Source organism: Dendrobium catenatum, unplaced genomic scaffold, assembly GCF_001605985.2.
Source record: "Dendrobium catenatum unplaced genomic scaffold, ASM160598v2 fragScaff_scaffold_80, whole genome shotgun sequence".
Classification (NCBI taxonomy): Eukaryota; Viridiplantae; Streptophyta; class Magnoliopsida; order Asparagales; family Orchidaceae; genus Dendrobium; species Dendrobium catenatum.
The window spans coordinates 857,317-871,777 of NW_021318542.1; the positions used below are offsets into that span (position 1 = coordinate 857,317).

At 37.8% G+C, this 14,461-nt stretch overlaps 1 protein-coding gene across 3 annotated transcripts in view; it reads right to left on the minus strand.

The window, feature by feature from the left end:
* LOC110104434 (DNA polymerase alpha subunit B) overlaps positions 1–14,461 on the minus strand; it is a 37,162-nt gene that overhangs the window by 10,629 nt on the left and 12,072 nt on the right. For all 3 annotated transcript variants that reach the window (XM_020833540.2, XM_020833539.2, XM_028696384.1), the window contains exons 8-15: positions 12,422–12,501; positions 12,252–12,327; positions 12,003–12,170; positions 10,956–11,060; positions 10,752–10,847; positions 10,560–10,652; positions 10,011–10,052; positions 9,881–9,922 (exon numbers count right to left, since the gene is read on the minus strand). In XM_020833540.2, the coding sequence (XP_020689199.1) occupies positions 9,881–9,922; positions 10,011–10,052; positions 10,560–10,652; positions 10,752–10,847; positions 10,956–11,060; positions 12,003–12,170; positions 12,252–12,327; positions 12,422–12,501 (702 nt within the window). The remainder of the gene's footprint in view (positions 1–9,880; positions 9,923–10,010; positions 10,053–10,559; positions 10,653–10,751; positions 10,848–10,955; positions 11,061–12,002; positions 12,171–12,251; positions 12,328–12,421; positions 12,502–14,461) is intronic.

Below are 14,461 nucleotides of genomic sequence, written 5' to 3' on the forward strand. Positions count from 1 at the left end.
ATTTTATAATCGAGTACGGCATAAGAACATGATATATTACCCTGAAGGGTAAAAATATCAATTCCTTATGGACTCAATGATAAAATTTACAATTATTAACAGAGATTCCCCCACTCGATGTTTGGTCGAGCGGAGTTTATTTTATTTTTGGGGTACATATGTCCCATAGGGGCAAGCCCCTATGGTTAATTACATCCCAAGTTTTGGCTTGGGAAAACTTTTGATTAAACTAGTGATTTTACTTTTTTTTTTAAATCATTTAAACATTGGCTAAGATTTGATTTTTGAAATCCATGAAAGTCTTAGTTAAAGGATTTGGTCCTTTAGGAATTTCAAGAAAGAGATGATCAACTAGGAAATCGGATTTTGGAATGAGAGCCAGAGGAGGTGAAGTAGGAGCACTTGATTCTGAGGGATACTCAGAGGTGCTCAAACTATCCTATGTTGGGCTTTACATTTTTTAATCTAATTTTGGTTTAAGTTGATATTTTAATTAAAAAGTTGGGGCTTACATTCCAATAACACATGTTGAAGGGATTGCCCGAAAGATAAGAACTTGTAGGGTGATTTGGAATCAACCCACGCATCGGACCCTAAGACTAAGGTGAGGACTATCCATAGGTAGTGCCTCGAACTTAAATCTAACGAGTGCAAAAGGGGCTTACAAATTACACCTCACATGAGGCATAATCTGCCCGACCTCTGGATTTATTGTCCCGCCTGGAAGGGACTACTAGCTAGATCCTCCTAATCGCTTTTAAAACCAATTCTTCAGGCTCTTGACTTCTAAATGGACATTGGGCTTCATCTTTGACAGGTACATCCTTCTAGTCCATTTCACTCTTTTGCTCCAAACACCACAAGTTTTACATCTTACTTCTACTCAAATACATGATATAAAATAGAAAAAGAATCAAACCTACAAAACAGAGTCAGGAGGCAGTTTATATAATCATCACATTATATTCCCAAAATTGGCCTAGCACTTAGAGTGTTAAGTGATAGGCACCTACTTCTATCCTATTGGTCATGCCTCTTGGGGGTTTTTAAGCAGCGCCTGCAAGCAAACAGCATTAGCATAATCATGACATTTACCCCCTTCTTGGATATGGCCACCTGCACAGAAAAGCATTTATATTTTTTCTATACTAACCACTTAAGGGCAAGTGCCCACAACGCAGATAATCCAAAAGGCAATCACTCCACAACATCAATCACATGCGCATACAAAGGAAAATCCTAATCCTAGCATGCCTAAGGGGTCGTGCACCTAAGTGTGTGAGACTTGTGTGGTATGTCACACTAAGAGTCCTAGATTTGGGTCTAAAGAGAAATGTGTCCAACATGTAGCTTTTGGACTACAAGTTGAGGGTTTCTCCTTAGCTTTTGGAGCTAAGAAGAGAGAGATAGAAATCCAACATTTAGGCTTTGGGCTAAATATAGGAGAACTCCCTTTAGCTTTTAGAGCTAAAGAGAAGGAAAATTTCCTACAACCTTGAAATTGGAGGAGAGATGGAAGAAAGCTAGGAGTTTTGACTCTTTTGCTTAACCTGAAATTATTTGTCGAATTTGGTTCAACAAATAGATGACTTTTTGGATTGGACTACTTGTTGATTTTTTATTCAACAAATAGATGATTTTCATGTGTCTATTTCACTCAACATTGGTTGAATGAATGAGATTTTCATACAACTTTCGAGTTGTAGAAATAAAAGAAATTTCTCTACAAATTTGGTTTGTAGGGGTGTCAATTTTTGATACGACCCGAAACACGACCAGAACCCGACCCGAAAAAATCCGGGTTCGGGTCAACCCGAAACCGAAACAGGTCGGGTTCGGGTTGAACAAATCAACCCGTTTTAAAAATTGGATCGGGTTCGGGTTGACCCAACAACCCGAAATTGACCTGAAAGTGACACGAAAACTCATATTTTACCCGAAAATCCGAGATTGACCCATTTTTTACCCGATTTTGACCCAAAAATTAGCAATTTTAAGTCAACTTTGGGTCATTCGTGTCGGGTCGAGTTGACCCGAAGAAACCTAGCCCGTTTTTAAAAACGGGCCGGGTTCAGGTTGACCCGAACAGTGCCGTGTCAGTTTCGGGTTCGACCCGAACCCGACCCGCTGACCCGAATTGACACCCCTGGTTTGTAGAGAAAGGGAGAAATGCAACTTGAAGGTTGCAAAGTGAAAGATGTTCTTTAAACATATGGTGTTCAAAGAAAGGGACATTCACCCATCCAATTTGAGTCAATAGGAAGAGAGGAATTCCTACAACTTTTGAGTTGTAGAAATGAGGGAAAGAACATGCAACTTGTGAGTTGCAAATCCATAAATGACTCTTGAACTTTTGATGTTCAAAGAAATAAATTCTGTTGCCTAATTTGAAGATAGGAAAATGAAGGGGAATTTGGAGATTTCCTACAATTTAGGCTTGTAGAAAAGGTGGCCCAATGTGCAACTTAGGGATTGCAAATTGGAGGAGAAAAGGGAAGGGGATGCAACTTGGAGGTTACAATCCCATGAGCATTCTTTGAACAATTGGTGTTCAAAGAAAGGTGTACATTCTCTTAATTTGGGACCTTAAGAGAATGGGGTAATTTCCTACAATTTTTGGATTATAGGAAGGGGAGGATGAGATGATTTTCTACAACTTTAAAGTTGTAGGAAAGGAGAAGTGAAGTGCAACTTGCAGGTTGCAAGTTAGAGAAATCCCTTTGAACATTTGGTGTTCAAAGGAAATGACATACATTCACTCAATTTAGGCTAAGTGAACGGAGAGATTTTCTACACTTTTGTTTTGGTAGGAGGAAATAATGTGCAACTTAGAGGTTCCACATTTATGGATGTCCTTGAACATTTGATCATTCTCCTAAATTTGGGCTTAGGAGAAAATGAGAAGACTTTCTACAATTCTTAAGTTGTAGAAGAGGGAAGTAACAAGCAAATTTTGGATTGCATGTTAAAAGGGATTCCTTGGACATTGGGTGTCCAAGGAGGAGCATTCATTTGCTTAATTAGTGACTAAGCAAATGATGAAGACTAGGATTTGAATCTTATATCTAAGAGATTACTCATTGGTTTGTGTTCCAATAAATAAATGATTTGATAAGCTTCCTACAACTTTGGGGTTGAAGGAAGAAAATGTAACTTAGAGAGTTACAAAATTTCATAGAAGACCTTTGAATATTTGGTATTCAAAGAGGGGTGATCATTCACTTGATTTTGGGTTAAGTGAATGGAGAGGAAAGACTAGATTTTAGATCCTAAGCCTAAGCGAGATGTTCAATTGTTAAACTTAGGTTCAAACAATTTGAGAGAAAGAACTTAGAGTTTGGTTCTAAGTCCAATAACAGCATGTAATAGTAAATAGAAGTTTAAGAGAAGCTTCAAACTATTATACATGGAGGGAGGAAAATTGTTTGTTGATTTTGTCTCAACAAACCAAATGTGGGTGACTTAGGATTTGCTTCTAAGACTTAGAGCCATATAATGATACTGGTTGGAGCCTTTGGAGACTCCAAGTCATCATTCATGGGGGAATGTGTGTTGGTGTTATGCTCTCCAACAAACAAGGTGGGATAACTTGGAAGTTGGTTCCAAGTTAGAAAGAATTTATACAATGACATGTTTGAAACTTGGGGTGCTCCAAATATCATTGCATAAGAGATGTAATTTGTAGTTTTTGAACTACAAGTTAAGAGGGTCATCTACCTATATAAGTTAGGCAAGTGAGATAGGCTAGATTTAGAATCCTAAGCCTAAGAAGGAAATTCTTTCATTGATCTTTGTGTCTCAACTGAAAGAAAGAGTTAGCTTAGATTTTTGGTTCTAAACTACAAGACTTTCATATAATGATAGGTTGGAATTTTAGAGAGTTCCAAATCATCACATATGAGAAGAGAAATGCTTGTGTGCTAACTTTGTATTGTTAGCAAACAGAGTGGAGACTTAGGGTTTGTTTCTTAAAATCTTGATTCATGGACTATAATAATTGGGACTTGGAGGACGCCCCAACCACTAAGCATGAATGACATGTACACAAAGAAAAGAACCTCCTACTCTCCTACAAATATTTTTGGATTTGTTTGAAAGGGAGAAGGTTAACTTCCTAGTGCGTTGGAAGGTTTTCCCAAATCAAATTTGATATGATTTTGGGGATTTGGAAGTTTCTAAGAAAATCCTAAAGATCCATTTTGGCGAGATCTAGGAGAAACCTAAAAGTAGACATGTAATGGTTCGTAGCTCCTAGGGTAGAGCTAGGATTCACATAATCTAACTTTTGGAGCCTTGAGGGAGCATCCAAAAGTCATGCAATTATATGTATTTAGAACCTTGAGAAGGTTCCAATCACCATGCATAAGAGAGAAGGATGAATGCTTATAAATTTTGTATCTACAAGCATGAAGATTTGAACCTAGGAGTCTTTTGGAATCCTAAGTTAAGATCGCTCATGCAATGGAAACATGAAGCTTTGAGATGCTCCAAATTGCCATACACGAGGAAGGGAAGACTACTAGAGAGCTTCCAACACATCGAAATGGTTTCCAAATCAATTTTGGTATGATTTGGGTAAGGGGAAAATGTCTTACAACTTGAATTTGGAAGACGACCTATGGCATTATCCAAAGTCTACAAGAAAGTGGTTTTCCCTAAACCGAACCTTAATATGATTTGGACATTTGAGAGCTTGCATCTAACCATAATATCTTGCAAATTAGGAAAAATGAGCTAAGTAATCCCTTGGTGTGATGGAGCAAAGATCATGGGCCTTTGGGGTCCATGAAATGCTCCATATCAAACTTACCAATACTTAGGATTAAATGAGCACATTTAATAAAAATTTGCAAATTAATATACTCGCTAATCTAAGCAAGAAATAAATAACATATGGCTTGAATCATGATTTAGTAGGAAAACATGTATTTTAAAGCTTTTAAGGGTCAAATCACTTTTGACATGATTTGACCCATTGAAGGCATTAAAATGAGCTTCCGAACTTTGGAAAATTTGCGTAACAAAAATGATTAGCCATCAACTTTTCTATCACAAACCATACAATGCATCCAAAGGCGAGTTTGGTCAAACACACTTGCTCTAGGATTTTTGAAGTGAATCTTTGGGATTCACATTAGATCCTACAACAAGTCATCACAAACATTTTGGATATATTGTAAGGCTTATGACACACTTCACAAGCTCAACCAAATTCCAAAATCATATGTCTATTTTTGTCATGACACTAATGTTGTATAGGTACATGTACACAATGTGAGATTTGGGAAAATATGTAAGCTACACACTATTTTTGGCTACGAAAAGTAACATGCCCTAAGGTTTGAGTGTAGGTGAAGGTGTTAAGCTCAATATGATGCACAGCATACATTTGAGAGGTGTTGGATAACAATCCGACACCTTTATAGGCGTCAAAATCCTCTCCGGACTCTCACATAAGAGTCAACCAATGGAAATCACCAAATTTTCATAGTCTTTGCGAAGTGGACAGCCAACGAATGGGTTTTGGGGGACTAAAAATTAAAGTTTCTAGGGACCTAAGGCTTTGGATCGTCAACCACATGCCATTGGCTAGGGAGCCTTAAGGTTTCGCCTAAGTTTCAAAGGTATACCTCTCCCGGCTTGTCCTAGCGCTCCTATCCGAGTTCCAAGCTTTGTCCAAGCTCCAATTTAGGCTCCGGATCGCTGTCCAAGCTCCAAAGTTGCTCCAAGGGAGGAAGATCGCTGTCCAACGTGTTTCGGACGTCGCCTTTGCTGTCCAAGGCGTTTTGAGGGCTCCAAACTGCTGTTTGGAGGATTTAGAGGCCCTCCTTTGTTGTTTGGAAGTCTCCAACAGCTTCCAACTCGCCTCGAGGTCGCCGGAATTGAGAGAGGAAGAGGTAGAAGCCTTCCTTTGCTGATTAGAGGTTTCCAGCAGCTCTTTCGACCACTACGAACTCGCCAGAGTTGAAGAAGGAAGGGTAGAAGCCTCCCTTCGGAAAGAAATAAACACAAATCCCGACCTGGATGAGGTCGGGCCCTCGGTTTGGAGGAGCTCACGGACGGGAGGCTGCGACTTCAGGAGATCTAGCAAGTGAAGGAGGAAAGGAGCGCTTGGGAAGCTCGGCCGAAGGTCCAGGTGGGGTCGGTCGGGAGTTCCGCACGCGAGGAGGCGTGAACGGGCTGGAAGTCGTGCGAAAGAGGGCTCTGGCGCGGACGAGGGGCTTCGCCTGGTACTCCTGCTCCCGTTCTCTTTCGCTCTCTCTCTCTGGGTCGCGGGACGAGCGAACGACAGCAATAGGGGGAGTGTCGAATGACTCTCCCTCTCCGTAATTTTTCCTCTGGAGTATGGACGCCCGAAGCCAGGCGTCGCTCGAACCATCCTATCCCACTGCCTCGTTGCGTGAAACGAGGGAAAATCTACTCGAGTAGATTTTGCTGCCCAATTGGAGTGGAATTGAGTGGGATTTGAGAAGAGATTTCAATCCTGAATCTCAAATTTTGATTTGAGAATCAAATTCAGCCCAAATTGATTGATTTGGGTTGAAATTGAGTTCGAATCGAACTCGAATTGGATCGATTTGGGTCCGATCGAGTTAATTTCATGAAATTAAACTCAAATCGACGTCGAATTGTGTCAAATTAGGCTCGACGACGCTTGACGGGGGTTCAATTAATTTGATTTGATTTTAATCGAATTAAATTTGACTTAATTTGACTAAAACAAATTTAATTTAATCAAATCGGGGTCTAATTTGAGTCGATTTTGCCTCGACGACGATCACTTGGGTCGATCGAGCCTAGTCGGGCTCGATCGGGGTCGGCTCGACATGAAAATAAGCGTCAACAATGATGGTTATCTAACTCAAGCTATATTCATACTTCATCTTTCAAACTTACCACCTCAAGATGCAACTATATAAAGGGGAATAACCCACAACAAATAGAAGAGAGAAATCGGAAGTGGGAGGAGATGTGTAATTCGAGAAAGTAAATAAATAAAAAATTTTGGGTGTTTGCAAAGATAGTTCTTTAGTTTCTTCATGAAGAATTGCTATTTCTGGTTCTATCAAGAAAAGAACTTCTTAGTCATAATATGGAACAGTTCTCATTTGTATTCATATAACAGAGATGAATTAAGTATAACTGGTGCAACAAAAAACATCTAATTCATATCTTGTCGTCATCTTAGCACCAAGTGATTGTATGTTCTCTCATATAATCAGATGGTTAGCCAAAGAATATATTTTTATAATATAATTATAATAAAATCCCTCTAATCAGATGCTTATTAAAAGATACACAACAACATTATAGTACTGTTGCAGCCAATGTCCATATGATCCCCTATGGTAAGCATTAGAGTTTCTATTTATGTTTGATGCATATGATAAGTCAAAAAGTCTTTCTCAGCCTGAATCAATAAAAAATTGGCCACACAATTAGCTTCCACCTCAAGTCTAAAAAGTCTCATCGGACAATGCAGCCCATGATAGTTGATAAGGATCATCCGATCATGTTAGGTCGATCATCTATGGCGACTAAATAGATCAAGGTCCATAACCTACTCAAGATAACTAGATCGTGAGATCTTGATCAAGAAAGTCACCATCTCCCAAACCAAACCTCTTCTCTCTTGCACTAAATAGCCATTACAACACCAAAACCATGAGAGAGATAGCAATGCTAACCTTAATCAAAAGTACACCCTCCCATAGAAGAGGTATTAAACCTTAGATATTTGCACCCTTAGGAAATCATCAAATTAGGAAAATAAAGTCCTCGCAAGAGGGCAAATATTTAAGCAAAGTCATTACTAATGTTTTGCTCTGCATCCTAAAACAAACACCCTTATATCGCAACAATGCAAGTGATGCTTTTCATAGCCCGTACTCACTTGATTAAGATCAAGTCGCCAATCCGACTCCAAAACTTGAAAGCAAGTAAAAAACAGAACTCACCCAAAAGAACTTGCCAATTTCAATTGAACTAATTCTCCTCAACATAACTTTCTTGCAACATGGGGAGATAGTTTCCCTTTCTCTACATAATTAGCATAAAAACACTAGGTGACTGCTTCTTGGTATTTTAATCTTTGTATAGGACTTTTCACAACAGCTATCTCTATTTATACCTACAAATAGGGATCAAGGTTCCAAATGTTGGGGATTGCAATTAGCACCAAGTGATTGTATTTTCTCTCATCTAATCAGATGGTTGGTAAAAAAAAATTATTATAATACAATTCTAATAAAATCCCTCCAATCAGATGGTTAGCAAAAGATACAACACCATTATAGTACCATTACAGCCAATGTCCATATGATCCCCTTTGGGTGCATTTTTCTTTTATGTTTGAAGCATATGATAAGTCAAAAAAGTCTGTCAGCCTGAGTCAATCAAAAATTGGCCACTCAATTAGCTTCCACCTCAAGTCTAAAAGGTCTCATTGGACAATGCAGCCCATGATAGTTGACAAGGATCATCCGATCATTTTAGGTCGATTATCTATGGCGACTAAATAGATCAAGGTCTATAACCTAGTCAAGATAACTAGACCATGAGATCTTGATCAAGCAAGTCACCATCTCCCAAACCAAACCTCTTCTCTTGCACTAAATAGCCATTACAACAACAAAACCATGAGAGAGATAGCACACCTAACCTCAATCAAAAGTGCACCCTCTCATAGCAGAGGTAATAAACTTTAGATGCTTGTGCCCTTGGGAAGTCATCAAATTAGGAAAATAAAGTCCTTGCAAGAGGGCAAAATATTTATGCAATGTCATTAATAATGTTTTACTCCGCATCCTGAAAACAACACCCTATTATCGCAATAGTGCAAGTGATGCTTTTCAAAGCCCATCTCACCTGATTAAGATCAAATTGCCAAGCTGACTCCAAAACTTGATAGCATGTCAACCAACAGAACTCGCCCAAGAGAACCTGCCAGTTTCACTTGAACTAATCCTCCTCAATATAACTTTCTTGCAGCATGAGGAGCTAGTTTCCTTTTCTCTGCATAATTAGCAATAAAAACACTTGGTGAGTGCTTCTTGGTAGTTTAATCTTTGTATAGCACTGCCGACAACAACTCTCTCTATTTATACCTACAAATAGGGATCGAGGCTCTAAATGGTGGGAATTGCAATTTGCAATCTTTTCCTACCCCCCCCCCCCAACGGCTTCGGTAGCGCCGGCGTTGGCTCTGTCCAACTCAGGGAAGAGGATGGAGAGCACGGGAAACAAGAAGGACGTGAGGCAAGTGAGGCCGCACAACAATACGGAGCTGCATCTGGCGGCAAGTGTGGTGATCTGGTGGCAATGCATAAGATTCTGAGCGAGATCGATTCGCAGGTGATAGGAGGCGGGAGGGGGAGGAGTTTGACGCCGATCGAGGTGGCGGAATATCTTGAAAAGATGAAGGATAATTTCGACATTTTAGCATTTCAGAATCACGGAAAGCAGCGAACCGCGCCAGAAATTTTGGGTCGCAAAAAGCAGGCTACATACATGAAAATTTCTCTACCGCCGGCGAAACGCATCATCCCAAACAGAAGGTGGCGCGCGTCTCAAACCGTGCCGCAGTGGAGACGGCATCCCAAACGCACCCTAAATGGTTCAATCGAGTTCTCTGTAATTCATCTCTTTAAAAAAAATCCCCAAGCTCAAGCCTCTCTTTCTGGCATATTGATGTGATTCATTTCTCAAAAAACATTCAAATATGCTGCTTCTGAAACTGAATTAAGCATTAAAAAGAAGAGAGAACGCTTGGAGTTTTATAAAGCCGGCCCCAAATATTTGGCTAAAATAGTTAAAATAACCATTTGAACTAGATAGTAGTTTTCACTTCATATGGATGGTTACTAACATAAGTGCATACCTCATTTGTGCTGAAAAGGCATGGATTTGCAAGGCCAGATATCTGAATAGAAAAAGGTAAAACATTATCTCAGGGTTCAAAAATATAAAATAGTAAAACATTAATAGCAATAAATGTGCATCAAGAATACCTGATGTTTTGTGTCATCCGAAATTTCAATATCGAAGGCAGACTGCATAACACAAATTAATAGCCGGATTTAATAGTTTGGAAAAACAACCACGAGATGAAGCGGTAGCATAGTGATGCAAATCATGGAATGGGTTAGCTCCATATCATAACATAACTAGCCATATACCAAAACTGTGCTGTTCAGGTTGCAGTCAGGCAGTAACTTTCAACCATCAGATAAAATGCATATAACAAAAAAAAAAGGATAACTATTCTTCAAAATTTTAAAAATTTGCATTTGTAGCTAAATTTGATTGCCATGAGCCCAATTAAATAAGCAGAAAGAGGTCAATAAAGTGATGGGTAACATGGTCATCGTGGCTGTGATAAAGATATGAAAATAAGGCTGTTTGGCAATAATGATGAAAAAGAATAAGGTTTTTAAAATAAATGTATAAGAGGAAAATCGAGGTAGAGTTAGCACTTAGTATAATGCAAATTAACTTCAGAAAATAAGACACTAAAATACATAAAAATGTGGAGTCTCGCAAGTCCAAAAAATGACCACCTGTGGAAAAACAAAGTCATGGTTAGCATCACGTATGGATGGCACAAGAATAACACGAACAGCAGAACCCATATACTGAGTGTAATCCTGCAACTGAATAAAAAAAATGAAAAGTTAAAAGTTAAAGATCTCACAAGAGAAACACAAACTTATAATCATTTGTAAATATACTCTTAATATTTATGCAACTACCCTTCTGAGGATTTCAACATGGAAAATTTCATCAAAGGTCCTATCTACTGTACCCTTTTTGATCTCCGGATGCTCAGAGTCAATAAATGGTCCCATCTGTAAAGATGTTATTTTGACAATATAATTTAAGATTACTTCTGGATTGCAGAATAAAAATGTTTTGACTAAAAAGGAGAGGTGGGGGTCGTATCATTGTGGACTTACCAAAATTAGCAACTGTGGTTGTTTTCTGGTAGCATAGGACAGCAATTCTTTGAATGGTTCAAACAGCATATTATCAGTTGTTGTGAAGGGACCAGTTGCAAGGACCTGTCATAGTCAAAGAAATAATAGATTTTCTAAATGGAACACATTAAAACCATTCACAACAAAAGCTTTGTGTGTGCGCATGCATGCAACCTTGTAGACAAGCCTGTGTGTGTATACATGCACATTTAAACTAGTGAATGATGATAGGCCATTATTGGATAAAACCAATTAGCAGTTGAGAATAATTTAAATTTGGGGACAGCATTTTTTAACTTATTTTGCAATGTAAACTAACATACTTACAAAATCATCAGGTGGCACGCATTTCACAAGCTATAGAACTACATAGAATGGCATACATCCAAAGGGCCTAACAATAATATTTGCAAAGGTACGTTTTCCTTAGAGAGGCGTAGTTAGGTGATGGGACCCATAAAAGCAATGAAGACATGCTATAGAAATATTAACTTCACATTTTTAAGCTCCACTGCCTTTCTATTAGAAAAGTAATACAGAGATGCAGTTGAATTGGCCTAGCCTGATGATTGAGCTCAGGTTTTCACTATTTCCTTGGTAAAGATCAACATCTGAGATATTCATTCTAGATATTTTCATTTTTTTTCTCTGCGTGGAAGTGGATAAAACCTTCAAAATTGCCGGCCTTCCATCTGGCGGTAACTTCTAGGTAGAAACTGGAAAATGAGACTGAAAAGTGTATGCTATAAAAATAATAAAATTATAATATGCCGTGATAATAAAACTAAACATTTTTCTAAGGTAAAACATAAAAATCTGATCTTGGTCTTTATGATCTTTTTGAACAAGAAGGACATGTCTCAATTGAACTCTAGGCTTGCCATCTTTGTTTATTATTGACTTACTAGCATAGTGAACAGATTTTGGAGATTGGTGAATTAGATAACCATTGCCTTTTGTAGATGTCAACAAATGCTTTGCTATAAAATGAAGATCACTCAAGCAAAATGATCAAGGAATACAAACCACAGATAGAACTCTTGACGTTATGCTTGGGAAACCTTTTTGTTCATGGTCCATGGCTTGCTTCTTAGCAGGAGGCAAACCAACATCAGGAGCCAACGGCAAATTTTCAATGACCTTAGATACCAACAAGCAGTGTCCACTAGGATTATGGCCTTCAATACCAATCACCTGAAAGTGCACTTCAGAATAACAGTATTTAAATTGAAATATTCTTATAAGCTTTTGCCACATATAAAGCAAAGATTATACCTGGCCGGGAAACAAGGAAAACTGATGTAACTTTTGAAGGTCGACCCGAACACTCTGCCCACCTGAATGCTCAACGCTTTAATAAGAACTTCCCAAAGTCAGATACCAGTTGGAATTCTCCTGAATAATGGCCATTTAAAACCAGGAAAACAAATAAAAGCATCGTGTACCTTCCTTGTAGCATTATTGACTTCTCATTCAACCGACCTTCTCCATCACAGCAAATCATTCCAACTGCAAATATATTTTTCTGCAAAAGATTTGCTTTTCTTAGAAAACACAAGTTGCAATAGTCATTATCATCATCACAAACCCTTATTGTAACAATTTAGAATTGGCTAATAGTAATAGTGTGTGGGCTCTGAAAATTCATACCCCTATTGAGGGAGTTTTGAGATGTCTCGAGTTAAATTTCCAAAAGGCATATTAGATTGATTCTAAGAAACTAAACATAAATTTCACCCTCACTTCGCAAAGACTTTATGATTTAATTAAAGGTTTCTCATATGGTTAATTATCCCTCTAGATAACGAGAAAGAACTTTTGATTAAAATCAGTCATTAAAATGCTTAGCATATAATAGCAAGAAATTTAATATAAGGTTCTAAATTTACCACCTCATACTTAAAGAGGATGGTAGGAGAAATATAACAAGCCGATCAAGCTCTCATGGTTCTGTCACCATAATCTACTTAGCCAAAGAAGGTAATCAACTCAACTTGACTGAAGTATCCTTGTTAGTAGTCATGAATTGCTTTGTCCAAAAAACTCTTAAAAGGCCAGACTTGATGTTTGTCTAAGGGGACATTAACAAGTCGAAGTTAGCAGATATAGGGTTTCATTCCCTATCAATTGCACTCTATGATTCATCACCACCCAAGGGTTTTTACCCATTGAGAATTTTACAACGTCTGTTCGTGACTATAAATTAATGGGGTCATTTTGCTGCAAAATCATCCAATTATAGTGCCCCAGTCATAACTATTTACCCAGTGCAACATTCTCAAACCTAAAATTTGAGAGTTCAAATATTTTGTTGGAGCATATGTAGAACATTTTCACTTTGATAATTTAATGTGACTTGCGTAATTTTTATGCATTTTTTATATTTTTTGGTGTATTTACATGTTATGCTTACACACTCTTTAATGCACGTATATGGTGCACTAACACGTTTTTTGAAGCAATTGCACAATATGCTTGCATGTTTTTTCAACGTGTTTGTGCAGTTTTCAGCGCAAATATATTATGCACTTGCATGCTTTTCAGTGCATTTGTATAATATAGTCGCACAGTTTTCAATGTACTTGCATGCTTTTATGAATTCATATGATCCGTTTGCACGATTCTTCAATACACTTGCATTTTACAATTGCATTTTCTTTGATGTCTTTGCGAGATGCGTTTGCCGGCTTTTAAAATAATAGCACAATTCTCCTTGCAAAGTTCATATTCACATTAGTTTTCGTCCACAAAATTTTCTCAGACGTTAAATTCAAATATGTAGCATGTTCGTCAGAGCACATGCAAACATTTCAATTTCAAAAGATCTAATTTTTTTGCACACTCTTCAATGTACTTGATCATAAACTTACACAATTTTCAGTGTTCTTGTATAATGCAACTGCACAATTTTCAACGTGGTTGATATATTTGCACACTTTGCAATGTGTTTTTAACATAATTCAAAAGTCACCTCATTAATCATAAACTTGACTAAAAAATGTTTGAATTTAATTTTTTGCATGCTTTCACCATACTTGCATCAACACTGACGTTATCAAGTCCCAAGTCTTGGATGAGAAAAGTGGATGGTTATGTTAGGTAGTCGACAGCCAGCGTAAAATTTATCGAATAATCATGACATGAAGGATGCAATGGAGAAAAAGGATTCATGTAGCTAATCTCATGTAGTGGGACAAAGGCTTAATGTTGTCGTTGTTGTTTCGCAATACTTGCATAAAATTCAAGATGTTGTATCAGAGTCGGAGATTATCTCATGAAACTCACCCAAGTGTTGAAATTATCTAAATTTTGACATTTGCATTTAAATTTTATACATTAAGTTTTAATGATTACCTTTTATTTGGTTGCCCAAAAATATTGAGGATCCAAGGATGAAAGAAGCAAAATTAGGACGAGTTGCGATGCTGGCACATTTTTATATGTCGCCCTTTTATCATTTCAATATAATTATTTTTTATGCCAAG